At 48.5% G+C, this 14444-nt stretch overlaps 1 protein-coding gene across 1 annotated transcript in view; it reads right to left on the bottom strand.

Annotated features, from left to right (window-relative positions):
* The window catches only part of LOC129834863 (neogenin-like), a 211934-nt gene that overhangs the window by 47861 nt on the left and 149629 nt on the right, over window positions 1-14444 (bottom strand). The window contains exons 6-7 of the mRNA XM_055900197.1: window positions 9516-9670; window positions 9042-9162 (exon numbers count right to left, since the gene is read on the bottom strand). Coding sequence (XP_055756172.1) covers window positions 9042-9162; window positions 9516-9670 — 276 coding nt within the window. The remainder of the gene's footprint in view (window positions 1-9041; window positions 9163-9515; window positions 9671-14444) is intronic.

The raw sequence follows: 14444 nt of genomic DNA on the forward strand, positions 1-14444 counted from the left end.
CAGTAACTTGATACACATGGGGTTTCCCTCCTGAGAAGGTGGCATTAAAGCTGGTTTTCAGTGAGGCTCGCGCCACAGAGAAAGCAAAGTAGTCCACTGTAGCGCTAAGGTTAGACATGAGTTCATGGGTTCTGGGTGATTTGGAGCTGTCCGCATGAGTTCTCGGTATCTCCATATTAATTTCTTACACTCCCTGCACCATTTCAACAGGTGTTTGCAGCTAATTGGAAATCTGGGATCTAAAACATGGCATATTCTTTATTTTATGAAGCACAGATAAGGAAAGTATTTTCTGGAACAGCTCATTGTAAAGGAACCCAAGGACAAGTGAAGGGGTTGGGAACTTGAAGGACTTGTGGTATAGTGGTTCAACATTAAGTAGAAAACCTACAGCTACCAACAGTGTTGCCAGATCACACAACTCATTGGAAGACACTTTATTTTTTCTTTGGTCGTCAACAAAGAGCCAAATAACTGCATTACAGCCTAAAAATAGAGCAAAGTGGAACTAAGGCATCAGAGACGTGTGGAAGATGAAACATTTGGGATGGGTCTGTTTTTTTTTTTAGGGGGGGGGGGGGCTGTTTTCTGCCTGAGGACCCTCTGGCTGGTGAGATAAAGGGATGGAGCTGCAGGAGGACAACAACTGAAGTGGACGGACGGATCTGGTGGAGAGGGTGGTTGGGGGGGGGTCACAGCATGACAGAGCAGGATTAGGGTTTAGGGAGCCCCCCTAGTGTTCCAGGCATCAGGGGATATGATGGAGTGAGTGTACGGAGACTCATCTGGTGAGGGTGGAGAGGTAGGCTCCTTAGAGGTCTAACCTCCCTCCCTGTCCCCTGACTCCTACACCCCTGCTAGGGCTAAAGCAGGCCCATGGAGCAGTCAGTCTTACTCCCTTTGCCCCCCCGTCCCACTCATCTCCTCCATCCACCTACTAAATCTCCGCCCTTGCCACTTTAAAGTCCTTCCCTCTATCCGTGGTCTCAGAGCGCCTGCATGCTAGTCTCCCATCACAAGAGTGTACACGTTTAATTCACACACAGAAAATTCCCCTTGGACTTTCATCTGCTTTGAAACACAGCTGATAATTAAATCAGGTTGGTTCCATCAATAATTAAATGTCTGGTGTGTACATGCATACATACAGCATCCCCTTCCTCATCAGACAAACATCCTTCCCTGATCCACTTCCACTGTAGGGTCATGATTGTATATCATGTCCCCCCCCCCCCCCCCCCCCCTTCGCCCAAAACATGTGAGGCGCCTGCTGTGGCATGAGCCCTGATATGTAAATGAATAAGAGCATGGACATATTTTTCTATGTTGATTGCCTCCCCTCCTCCCCCCCGTCTTGTAGTCTTTCTTTGGGGAAATTAGCATCCAGTGGTAAACATGCTCAGTGGAGAAGAAACGGGAGGGGCACTCACAGGGGTTCCTCCTATAGAGTTAAAGAAGCAGGAAATCTGTTTTACCCTACATCATCATCATAATCCCCAACAGGCCGCAGGTTCTTATTACCTGGTGTGTGAATTGAATTCTCAACACGTAACTGTGTACAGTACGGTAAGTGGTTCGATATCTCAGGGGTGCTTGTGCCAGGTTTCTCCCAACAGGAGAGGAAAGGTCCAAATAAATGAATTGTTAGTGTAACTCAGAGAGGAACCCCCCCTGGATTCAGTGTAATCGGGGTCGCTGGGTTGGTCTATGTGGGATGGATGTCACGCATAGGGACATCGAGGCGGGTAGCCTATTATATACCACCCTGGAATGTTGCCTGATGGTCAATATGCGTAGAGGGAGGGTGGCACGACAGGGGGCGGTTGACGTGAAAAGGAAACGCTAGCCTGGCAACGCCTCTCATCTCTGAGCCAGGAGCCCAGGGGCCCCGCTGGGGGTCAGGTGACCTGTCGGGGTATAAAGGAAGAGCTTTGTTTTTGCGCAACGTGGCGCTTCCACCCATTTAGGCCGAATAGAGCCCTGAAAGTAGACTCCGGGGATGGGTGCTATCCAACAACAGCAACCAGCATCCTGGAGGGAGTGTGAGTGATAAAGTGATAGGGAAGGTGTGACTGGCGCGTGAGGCTGAGGCAGGTGACACACCAAGCCCAGGTCAGGGCTAAAAACGTCCGCGATAACAAGGTTGAAAGTGTGACCTTGAAAAAAAAGCAATGAAAAGATACAGTAAACTGGAAAGAAACATAACCTTTCAGTTTCCATTGTAAAAAGAAAGAGGGTTGAATTATCATACAGAATAACAGAAAAACACACAGATGGTAATATTCTGTCCTCGTGTAAGCAAATGAATCTCAGAGATGGATTTAAAAAAAAAAGTAAAATCTTTATTTAACTAGGCAAGTCAGTTGAGAACAAATTCTTATTTTCAATGAAGGTCTAGGAACAGTGGGTTAACTGCCTTGTTCAGGGGCAGAACGACAGATTTGTACCTCGTCAGCTCGGGGATTTGAACTTGCAACCTTTCGGTTACTAGTCCAACGCTCTAACCACTAGGCTACCCTGCCGGAATGAACAATCAGGGAAAATATACAAAGAATAATAAGCTTCAGGAACCAACCACTGCCGGTCCTAACCATTGTAGAGTACACAAAGCCCAAGGGAGCAAATTGGCAGTCAAACCCACGTTCACGGTCCTTGAACAGAGTGTGGTAAATACAAATACATACACACACACACACAGTGGAAACCACACTCTTCTGATCAGCTGCCTAACTGCTCACAGTGGAAACCACACAGGCCCAGTAATCAGAGGTAGGAGGAAGTGGGTGTTCTAGTTAGGGTTGTCTGTGTTTCTTCTACCATTACTTACTGTAGGTGGGCTGAGCCTTCTGGGTAACACTACCATTACTTACTGTAGGTGGGCTGAGCCTTCTGGGTAACACTACCATTACTTACCGTAGGTGGGCTGAGCCTTCTGGGTAACACTACCATTACTTACTGTAGGTGGGCTGAGCCTTCTGGGTAACACTACCATTACTTCCTGTAGGTGGGCTGAGCCTTCTGGGTAACACTACCATTACTTACTGTAGGTGGGCTGAGCCTTCTGGGTAACACTACCATTACTTACTGTAGGTGGGCTGAGCCTTCTGGGTAACACTACCATTACTTACCGTAGGTGGGCTGAGCCTTCTGGGTAACACTACCATTACTTACCGTAGGTGGGCTGAGCCTTCTGGGTAACACTACCATTACTTACCGTAGGTGGGCTGAGCCTTCTGGGTAACACTACCATTACTTACTGTAGGTGGGCTGAGCCTTCTGGGTAACACTACCATTACTTACCGTAGGTGGACCGAGCCTTCTGGGTAAAACTATCTTTACTTCCTGTAGGTGGGCCGAGCCTTCTGGGTAACACTACCATTACTTCCTGTAGGTGGGCCGAGCCTTCTGGGTAACACCACTATTTAGTGTATTTACTATTGATGGGGCACTAAGAATACCTTGCACGTTACTACTGTAGGCTGTATGTTTGGACTAACCTCATTTCTATACATTTCTAACATTTTCAAAACATTTCATTTCCAATCTTGAACGTACTCCATATAAACTAATATCACACTAGCTGGTCCACCATCCATCTTCCAAGGCGAATAAAAAGGCCCTTGTCAGAGTGCGTAGCTGTAAAACCAACAGTCGCTCTGATTCAATTCGCCATCTCTCTGACTCACTCTCCCTCTCTTCTCCGAGGCCTTCGGATTGAGAGGGGGGCAAGATGCGGGGCGCGTAAAACTGTCACATTTACATGGCTGTGAGCGTCGCACGGGGACCACTGCTCGCTTTATGACTTTACAGCCGCTGCTACAGACGCCACAGTGACACACAACACAAATAGTGTCTGGTCGCCCTGTCCCTGAGCCCGGCCTGAAGATACAGCTTCTATCCCCCTGACAGACACTAGGGGTTTACATTTGTGTTCTTGTTGGGTTGTACAGAGCCCCATAGGAGTCCCTAAATTTTATTTTTAGCACTGCTTCCTCTCATCTTCGTTGTAACTGGGAAGGCTGTAGTAGTATACTGTAGTGGCATTCTGGGCCGCAGTACTATTCTGGGCCGCAGTACTATTCTGGGCGGCAGTACTATTCTGGGCCGCAGTACTATTCTGGGCCGCAGTACTATTCTCTGCCGCAGTACTATTCTCTGCCGCAGTACTATTCTCTGCCGCAGTACTATTCTCTGCCGCAGTACTATTCTCTGCCGCAGTACTATTCTCTGCCGCAGTACTATTCTCTGCTGTAGTAGTATTCTGTAGATACTATAGTTCCTCTCTTTCCAGTCTAATCAGTTTTAACTTACTGATCGCAAAAACACATCCATCAAAAACAGCCCTGCTAGGTTAAATTATACTCTATAATATCCTATTGATTCTATCCCACTCTGCTATGCCCAACTGAAAACTTCCCCAGCAGCTTGGCTGGCAAGCCTGGCAGCGGAGATCTCCCCCTCTCTGATCTATCACTATGTCAGCCTCTGAATTCCAACACCACTGATTTCAATTTATCATCCGACTGCTCCCACGCTCTGCAAAACAAAAAAAGCACTCAGCCAGTCATTAGATGGAGAAAGTCCATTTCTCAACAGGCATTTGTGTTTGGCTGTGGTGAAAGTGCTCTGTGTCCTGTCAGTTTAGTGTTGACTAGAGTGGTTTTCTGCTCTGGGTGGGGACTGACTGGGACAATGTGCTGAGGGAGGGGGAGAGGGAGAGGGTGAGGAAGAGAGATGGGGAAGAAGGGGAAAAAAGAGAGGAGGGAAGAGGCTGTGTGTGTTTGTGTGTGTGTGGGGGGGGGGGGGGGGGGGGGGGGTAGAGTACTGGTCATTATGGGTGGAATGACTGATTCCTGTTAAAGCCCCGGTGTGACTGAGCTCTTCTTGGTTTTATCCACTCCACCCACTACCCTGGTCCAATGCAATACACTACAATACACTACCCTGGTCCAATACAGACACTTGACTCACTACCCTGGTAAACTACAGACACCTGACTCACTACCGTGGTCCAATACACTACCCCTGGTCCAATACACTACCCCTGGTAAACTACAGACACCTGACCCACTACCCTGGTACAATACACTACCCTGGTAGAACACAGACACCTGACCCGCTACCCTGGTACAATACACTACCCTGGTAGAACACAGACACCTGACCCGCTACCCTGGTACAATAGACAGACAGATATCAGACGCGCTACCCCGGTACAACAGACGCCCTACCCCGGTACAACAGACGCCCTACCCCGGTACAACAGACGCGCTACCCCGGTACAACAGACGCGCTACCCCGGTACAACAGACGCGCTACCCCGGTACAACAGACGCGCTACCCCGGTACAACAGACGCGCTACCCCGGTACAACAGACGCCCTACCCCGGTACAACAGACGCCCTACCCCGGTACAACAGACGCGCTACCCCGGTACAACAGACGCGCTACCCCGGTACAACAGACGCGCTACCCCGGTACAACAGACGCGCTACCCCGGTACAACAGACGCGCTACCCCGGTATAACAGATGCACTACCCTGGTATAACAGACACCATATTTTAAAAAACAGGAGTCCTATAAGTGTGAGATGAAGTAGACTCAGCCAATCAACTCCTGCTGGTATTTGATTATCCTATACAATTCCCTTCTACAGCGGGAGCCTCCGAACCGGGGGGGTCAAAACATATTCTGTATGCTGAGAGAGGAGCACTTGAATATCTGAAGGGGTGCTTACATGCTGAGGGGAGAAAAACAAGCATTCAAATGCAAAAGAGAAGAACATCTCTTGAATGAATGTGGGAGGAAAAGGCAGAGGGCAGAGGAGCAAACAACATCCCCAATGCCTGTTCATTCGCCGGTTTCCTGCATTAGCTCCCCTCCAATACTGACTGCCCCTCCAATACTGAACGCAGTATATGTTGACTACGTTTTGTTCTTAGTTTTCAATTACAATGTCAATCTAAAACCCAGCCATATAATATACACACTTGACTGTAAATGACTAGAAAACCAGACATGTATAGACCACAAATGACTACAGAGACCAATAAGATGCTAAACTAGCAACACCTAACAACGTGTGGTGGCCTGACTCAAATAGTTCTAAATGGTGGCAGTAACAATACTAACTACGCCTTTTAAAAGGCTCTGCTCCTCACCATTATAGGAGAGCACAGGAGAAAGTGAGGCCGGTTTACAGGGTGAATTAACTAGGGTCACTTGGCCAGCCTCGCATTATATAATTAGTCTCATCCAGGTCCATTTCTGCTGTTATCCTGTTCTAACATCTGTTTGTAACTAGTCACCCTACATTGCACAGAACACATGGCAAAGGAAGGAATGTGTACAAAAATTGCTCCGGACTGCAATTTGAGGGCTATTTTTGGTCTCCGGCTCCAAAAAGTAACTGAGGGTTTTAAAAACGTAGCAGTGAGCTGGTCTGTGTCAGTGTTTTTTCTACTCTGGTCTCTTCAGTGAAGTAATGGTCGTTCATGGAGGCTTTTCTGTCTGAACTTGGATGAATAGGAAAGAAATGTTTGGATTACAAAAAGATACAAAGAAAATCAATATGTTCAGTATTGGAACTTTTTCTAAATTCATTCTTTACACAACTGAGCACAGACATGATTCAAACCCCTTTTTCTATCATAGACACGAATGCAACCGCGGCAGCAGTGAGGGAGAAAGGGCAAATCTGATGGGGGACGACACGGGAGAGAAGAGGGGGACGAGGGGGAGACACAGGAGGAGGGGGGAGGAGGGGGACGGAGACACAGGAGGGGGACGACGGAAGGGGGAGACACAGGAGAGGAGGACAGAGGCACAAGAGAGGAGGGGGACGAGGGAGCGGATAAGGACCCCCAGCGGTGAGGGGGACAGCCGGTGAGGGTGAAAAGAGAGAGGACAGTACGGAGCGGACAGCACATTTAGCACTTGGCCCAGTGGACAGAGGTGCACAGGGGACAGAGCAGGTGGCTGATAGGAGAGAGCGGCGGGAGGGGAGAGTTGACAGATGGCACCAAGGAAGATCTGTGTACACTAACCCGGCACAGGAGAGAAGATACGTTCCAGAGAGATCTACTCTCAATTTACAGAGCTAGAGGAAGAAAATCATCTCGCTGCCTCAGAGAGCGATATTCACAGAACAGCACGGTCAAACTGGGCCGTTTCTATGGAAGGGAATACTTACTTTGGCACCTCTGTGAGGCAGCTTTTGTAAGAAATTATAGGATTGTTTAGGATGCTGATGGACCACATGCTGACACAGGGAGGAATCAAATGTATGGAAATAAGCAAGGTGCATATGATGGATATTTACATCCACTCTTCAGGGAATATGAACTTCCCACATTCACTGTTTGTGTAGCTGTTAACAGGGCACTGAACTCTCGACTTTCATGAGAAGAAGCCACCATGATGTAATGTAGGGGGAGAAAGGGCTGCTAGCCTGGCAGCTGTAGCCAATAACCTATTGTACCTTACAAAGGCAGTAGGAATCATTAAAACAGCCCTTTCATGTCATGGGATGAGTGCTCTCTCTAACGTCCTGCTGAGGGCAGGCGAGTGTGTCAGACCGTCTGCTTTACTGACTGATCCCAAACAAAAACAAGTTCTAGGTCACAAGACACCCCTTGCTGATCTCCCTCGTTGAGCAATTATTTGAGATATGCATAATGCTACTTAAAAGCTGCAGGTCATCATTATTTCTGACTTAGTGCTTCCAACGGGGAGAAGAGAACACTGTTTGGAGGGAGCTATCTGACCGACACCCCAATTTATGCTAATCCATGAACAACCTGCTCAGGAGTAACGGGACAATTCACACGTGTTAAATCTGGTTACCTACAGAAATGCAGTTCTGCAGTTAGTTTGGTAGCTACTATAGATATCTGTAGGTGGATGTGCCGGTTGTTGGAATCATAATGTACGGTGCTTCTCGATTTGGCAGAGAAACAGCACTTTTAAAAGCAGGATGGAGAAGGAAAAACTTCACCTCGTCATCACCCAGCCCCAGATTGGTATTTTTCCCTTTCCCCCACATGGGCGTTTTAATACACCCAGTCCTATTTTTAGGAACTGAATCTATTCTGGTGTCTGGTGGTGTTGTCTTTGTTTCTGTCCCTCCCTCTCCCTCTCCCTGGAGGTTTTGGATTAGCTTTGTTTCTGTCCATACCTCTCCCTGGAGGTTTTGGGTTGTCTTTGTTTCTGTTCCTACCTCTCCCTCTCTCTGGAGGTTTTGGGTTGTCTTTGTTTCTGTCCATACCTCTCTCTGGAGGTTTTGGGTTGTCTTTGTTTCTGTTCCTACCTCTCCCTCTCCCTGGAGGTTTTGGGTTGTCTTTGTTTCTGTCCATACCTCTCTCTGGAGGTTTTGGGTTGTCTTTGTTTCTGTTCCTACCTCTCCCTGGAGGTTTTGGGTTGTCTTTGTTGCTGTCCCTACCTCTCCCTGGAGGTTTTGGGTTGTCTTTGTTTCTGTCCATACCTCTCTCTGGAGGTTTTGGGTTGTCTTTGTTTCTGTCCCTACCTCTCCCTCTCTCTGGAGGTTTTGGATTGTCTTTGTTTCTGTCCCTACCTCTCCCTCTCCCTGGAGGTTTTGGGTTGTCTTTGTTTCTGTCCCTACCTCTCCCTCTCTCTGGAGGTTTTGGATTGTCTTTGTTTCTGTCCCTACCTCTCCCTCTCCCTGGAGGTTTTGGGTTGTCTTTGTTTCAGTCCCTACCTCTCCCTCTCCCTGGAGGTTTTGGGTTGTCTTTGTTTCTGTCCCTACCTCTCCCTCTCTCTGGAGGTTTTGGGTTGTCCTTTTTCTTGTCCTACTCTCTTTGCTTGATATACTCTTTGGGCATGCTTCTTAGATTTGTTCAATATTCACATTGTCTACTGTATTCTAGGCTCTACTCATTTCCAGTGTCCAGCCTTGTGTTTGAGTAAACCTAATGTACCCCAAAACACCCATCAATGTGATTACTACTACAACCAAGCTCCCCCAGAATGAGCACTGGCTTCTATCTAGAACCCTGTCCATTCGGTTCCCCTCCCAACGTACCGTGCTCTAGGATGATGAGCTGAGCGCTGGACTGCATGTTCCCTGCATCGTTCTCTGCCAGACACTGGTAAAAGCCCTCGTCAGACTTGACCAGACCCAGCACCTGCAGGTTGTGTTCATTCTGCGGGTCAGAGAGAGAGAGACAGAGAGAGAGAGAGAGACAGAGAGAAAAAGAGAGAAAAAGCGACCGAGAGAGCGAGGTCAATAACATCAGGTGGTGGAGAGAGAGGGAAATAGGTCAATGTCTTGAGGTGGAGACTGTGTGAGAGGTCAATATGGTGATTGACCGACCACTCGTAAATCAAAGACCACATCAGTTGAGCATCTAGCTGAAGCACTGCTTGTTAAAGCGATTGGTTAAGAGGTATCAGACTGTAGAATGTCACTAGAACTTCTCCTCAGTAAAGATCAGAAGCTGAACTACAGGTTTTACGTCACACATCCTAATGACATTTTACATTACAACAAACTTACAATGATTTTGAAGTAGTCGCTGGGAATGACAGCGTCTCCGTTTTTGACCCATTTGACGGTGGGGGCCGGGGAGCCTGTGACCTCACACTGAAACATGATGTCCATGGACTCGTGGGCGTAGATGTTGGCCGGCCTCTTCAGGAACTCCGGTGGAACTGCAACATACAGCAGGGGAGAGGGGTGTCAGAGTGTCTGTATGTGTGGGGGGGTGTCGGGGTGCGTGTGTGTGTCTGTGTTTGGGTGCCTGTGTTTGGGTGCCTGTGTGGGGGTATCCCCGGGTCTCTCTTTTCAGTTCGCTGCACCTAGTGACTGGAACGAGCTGCAACAAACACTCAAACTGGACAGTTTCATCTCAATCTCTTCATTCAAAGACTCAATCATGGACACTCTTACTGACATGCTGCTTAGCGTGATGTATTGTTGTCTCTACCTTCTTGCCCTTTGTGCTGTTGTCTGTGCCCAATGTTTGTACCATGTTTTGTGCTGCTGCCATGTTGTGTTGCTACCATGTTGTCATGTGTTGCTACCATGTTGTGTTGTTGTCTTAGGTCTCTATATAGTGTAGTGTTGTTACCATGTGTTGTTGTCATGTGTTGTTACCATGTTGTGTTGTCTTAGGTCGCTATGTAGTGTTGTGTTGTTACCATGTTGTGTTGTCATGCGTTGTTACCATGTTGTGTTGCTGTCTTAGGTCTCTATGTAGTGTTGTGTTATCATGTTGTGTTGTTGTCTTAGGTCTCTATGTAGTGTTGTGTTACCATGTTGTGTTGTTGTCTTAGGTCTCTATGTAGTGTTGTGTTACCATGTGTCAGAGTGTCTGTATGTGTGGGGGGGTGTCCTATCTCCTGATTCTGCCTCCTCAACCCTCCTCTCCTCCCTTTCTGCATCCTTTGACTCTCTATGTCCCCTATCCTCCAGGCCGGCTCGGTCCTCCCCTCCTGCTCCGTGGCTCGACGACTCATTGCGAGCTCACAGAACAGGGCTCCGGGCAGCCGAGCGGAAATGGAGGAAAACTAGACCTCCCTGCGGACATGGCATCCTTTCACTCCCTCCTCTCTACATTTTCCTCTTCTGTCTCTGCTGCTAAAGCCACTTTCTACCACTCTAAATTCCAAGCATCTGCCTCTAACCCTAGGAAGCTCTTTGCCACCTTCTCCTCCCTCCTGAATCCTCCTCCCCCTCCTCCCCCCTCCTCCCTCTCTGCAGATGACTTCGTCAACCATTTTGAAAAGAAGGTCGACGACATCCGATCCTCGTTTGCTAAGTCAAACGACACCGCTGGTTCTGCTCACACTGCCCTACCCTGTGCTCTGACCTCTTTCTCCCCTCTCTCTCCAGATGAAATCTCGCGTCTTGTGACGGCCGGCCGCCCAACAACCTGCCCGCTTGACCCTATCCCCTCCTCTCTTCTCCAGACCATTTCCGGAGACCTTCTCCCTTACCTCACCTCGCTCATCAACTCATCCTTGACCGCTGGCTACGTCCCTTCCGTCTTCAAGAGAGCGAGAGTTGCACCCCTGCTGAAAAAACCTACACTCGATCCCTCCGATGTCAACAACTACAGACCAGTATCCCTTCTTTCTTTTCTCTCCAAAACTCTCGAACGTGCCGTCCTTGGCCAGCTCTCCCGCTATCTCTCTCAGAATGACCTTCTTGATCCAAATCAGTCAGGTTTCAAGACTAGTCATTCAACTGAGACTGCTCTTCTCTGTATCACGGAGGCGCTCCGCACTGCTAAAGCTAACTCTCTCTCCTCTGCTCTCATCCTCCTAGACCTATCGGCTGCCTTCGATACTGTGAACCATCAGATCCTCCTCTCCACCCTCTCCGAGTTGGGCATCTCCGGCGCGGCCCACGCTTGGATTGCGTCCTACCTGACAGGTCGCTCCTACCAGGTGGCGTGGCGAGAATCTGTCTCCTCACCACGTGCTCTCACCACTGGTGTCCCCCAGGGCTCTGTTCTAGGCCCTCTCCTATTCTCGCTATACACCAAGTCACTTGGCTCTGTCATAACCTCACATGGTCTCTCCTATCATTGCTATGCAGACGACACACAATTAATCTTCTCCTTTCCCCCTTCTGATGACCAGGTGGCGAATCGCATCTCTGCATGTCTGGCAGACATATCAGTGTGGATGACGGACCACCACCTCAAGCTGAACCTCGGCAAGACGGAGCTGCTCTTCCTCCCGGGGAAGGACTGCCCGTTCCATGATCTCGCCATCACGGTTGACAACTCCATTGTGTCCTCCTCCCAGAGCGCTAAGAACCTTGGCGTGATCCTGGACAACACCCTGTCGTTCTCAACTAACATCAAGGCGGTGGCCCGTTCCTGTAGGTTCATGCTCTACAACATCCGCAGAGTACGACCCTGCCTCACACAGGAAGCGGCGCAGGTCCTAATCCAGGCACTTGTCATCTCCCGTCTGGATTACTGCAACTCGCTGTTGGCTGGGCTCCCTGCCTGTGCCATTAAACCCCTACAACTCATCCAGAACGCCGCAGCCCGTCTGGTGTTCAACCTTCCCAAGTTCTCTCACGTCACCCCGCTCCTCCGCTCTCTCCACTGGCTTCCAGTTGAAGCTCGCATCCGCTACAAGACCATGGTGCTTGCCTACGGAGCTGTGAGGGGAACGGCACCTCAGTACCTTCAGGCTCTGATCAGGCCCTACACCCAAACAAGGGCACTGCGTTCATCCACCTCTGGCCTGCTCGCCTCCCTACCACTGAGGAAGTACAGTTCCCGCTCAGCCCAGTCAAAACTGTTCGCTGCTCTGGCACCCCAATGGTGGAACAAACTCCCTCACGACGCCAGGACAGCGGAGTCAATCACCACCTTCCGGAGACACCTGAAACCCCACCTCTTCAAGGAATACCTAGGATAGGATAAAGTAATCCTTCTGACCCCCCCCCCCCCCTTAAAAGATTTAGATGCACTATTGTAAAGTGGTTGTTCCACTGGATGTCATAAGGTGAATGCACCAATTTGTAAGTCGCTCTGGATAAGAGCGTCTGCTAAATGACTTAAATGTAAATGTAAATGTAATGTGTTTTTACCATGTTGTGTTGTTGTCATGTGTTGTTACCATGTTGTGTTGTCTGAGGTCTCTATGTAGTGCTGTGTTGTTACCATGTTGTGTTGTTGTCTGAGGTCTCTATGTAGTGTTGTTACCATGTTGTGTTGTTGTCTGAAGTCTCTATGTAGTGTTGTGTTGTTACCATGTTATGTTGTTGTATTAGGTCTCTATGTAGTGTTGTGTTGTTACCATGTTATGTTGTTGTATTAGGTCTCTATGTCGTGTTGTGTTGTTACCATGTTATGTTGTTGTATTAGGTCTCTATGTAGTGTTGTCTCTTGCCGTGATTTTATTTCTTTTTTATTTCTTTTTAATCCCAGCCTCCGTCCCCAAAGGCCCTCATTGTAAATACGAATTTGTTCCTAACTGACTTGCCCAGTTAAATAAAGGTTAAATCAAATAAACAAATAAAATAGTGTGTGTGGGTGTGTATAACTGTCTACTGAGAAATAATTTAAATGTGAGATTACCTATCATGTTCTCCTCTTGTAATGTGAAGGGTAACGCTCCATAACAGGCTGTTAAACAACACTGTGTTCCCAGCTGCAGGCTACGTGATAGAACAGTTAGTGAGAACTGGAAAATCAAATGGAATCAGATAACATCACGCTTCACTGAAAACTTGGACGGTAGAGACGGAGGAAGAGACAACGCAGGGACTCATAGCTAAATCCAATCGTCTATAGTACCCGGTCTCTTTTCCATTTCAGCTCCACCCAGTCTCTTTTCCATTTCGGCTCCACCCAGTCTCTTTTCCATTTCCGCTCCACCCAGTCTCTTTTCCATTTCGGCTCCACCCAGTCTCTTTTCCATTTCGGCTCCACCCAGTCTCTTTTCCATTTCGGCTCCACCCAGTCTCTTTTCCATTTCGGCTCCACCCATTTCGGCTCCACCCATTTCGGCTCCACCCATTTCGGCTCCACCCATTTCGGCTCCACCCATTTCGGCTCCACCCATTTCGGCTCCACCCATTTCGGCTCCACCCATTTCGGCTCCACCCATTTCGGCTCCACCCATTTCAGCTCCACCCATTTCAGCACCACCCATTTCATCACCACCCAGTCTCTTTTCCATTTCAGCACCACCCAGTCTCTTTTCCATTTCAGCACCACCCAGTCTCTTTTCCATCCTTACTTGCCAGTGAAGGGAGAACAAACCATTTGAAAACGGAACAACTTTGGCTTCAACTTCCCCTGACCCTTTAACTAAATAGCAATCCTTAAGACATGTTATCCAACCAGGAAAACACAAAACAAAGTCCTCATCTCTACCTCCATCTTCCCTGTAGTCTTTTTATAACAAAGCATCTCAAAGTAGTTAAAAACTGGCTATAATTACAGTGTCTCATCCTATGGAGAGTTGTGTACAGACAGAGTTCTACCCCAGACCAGGGTAATGAGGGCAGGGTCAAGTTATTTGATCGTCTGTGGAGATAAATGGCCTCATCCATCTCTCCTGTAACAAGGTCATGCAGAGCGCTGTGTCTCAGCCTTGTCCTTTACAGTGTAATTGGAGTGTGGCTCTGAGGAGGGTGACTGTGTGTGTATGTGTGTGTGTGTGCCCGAGTGTGTGTAAGTAGGATTGTGGAGGGAGAGTGCCTGAGTGTGTGTGTAATTCGGATTGTGTGTGTCAGTAGGATTGTGAGTGGGGGGGGGGCAGCTCAGTGCTCTGATAAGACGTGACCTCTGTAACCAAGGTATAATAGCTGTGATGTTGGCGAGTAGTGTCAAGTCAAGCCTCTGTATCAGCCTTCACAGCTCTCCAATAGCATACCATTCACATCCCATTCACATGTGGACCACAGACTGATTGTGTTTAACAGTTGGGTGGATAAGGTCCTTTCTACTCTGGG

The sequence above is a fragment of the Salvelinus fontinalis genome, chromosome 35 (assembly GCF_029448725.1).
Source record: "Salvelinus fontinalis isolate EN_2023a chromosome 35, ASM2944872v1, whole genome shotgun sequence".
Classification (NCBI taxonomy): Eukaryota; Metazoa; Chordata; class Actinopteri; order Salmoniformes; family Salmonidae; genus Salvelinus; species Salvelinus fontinalis.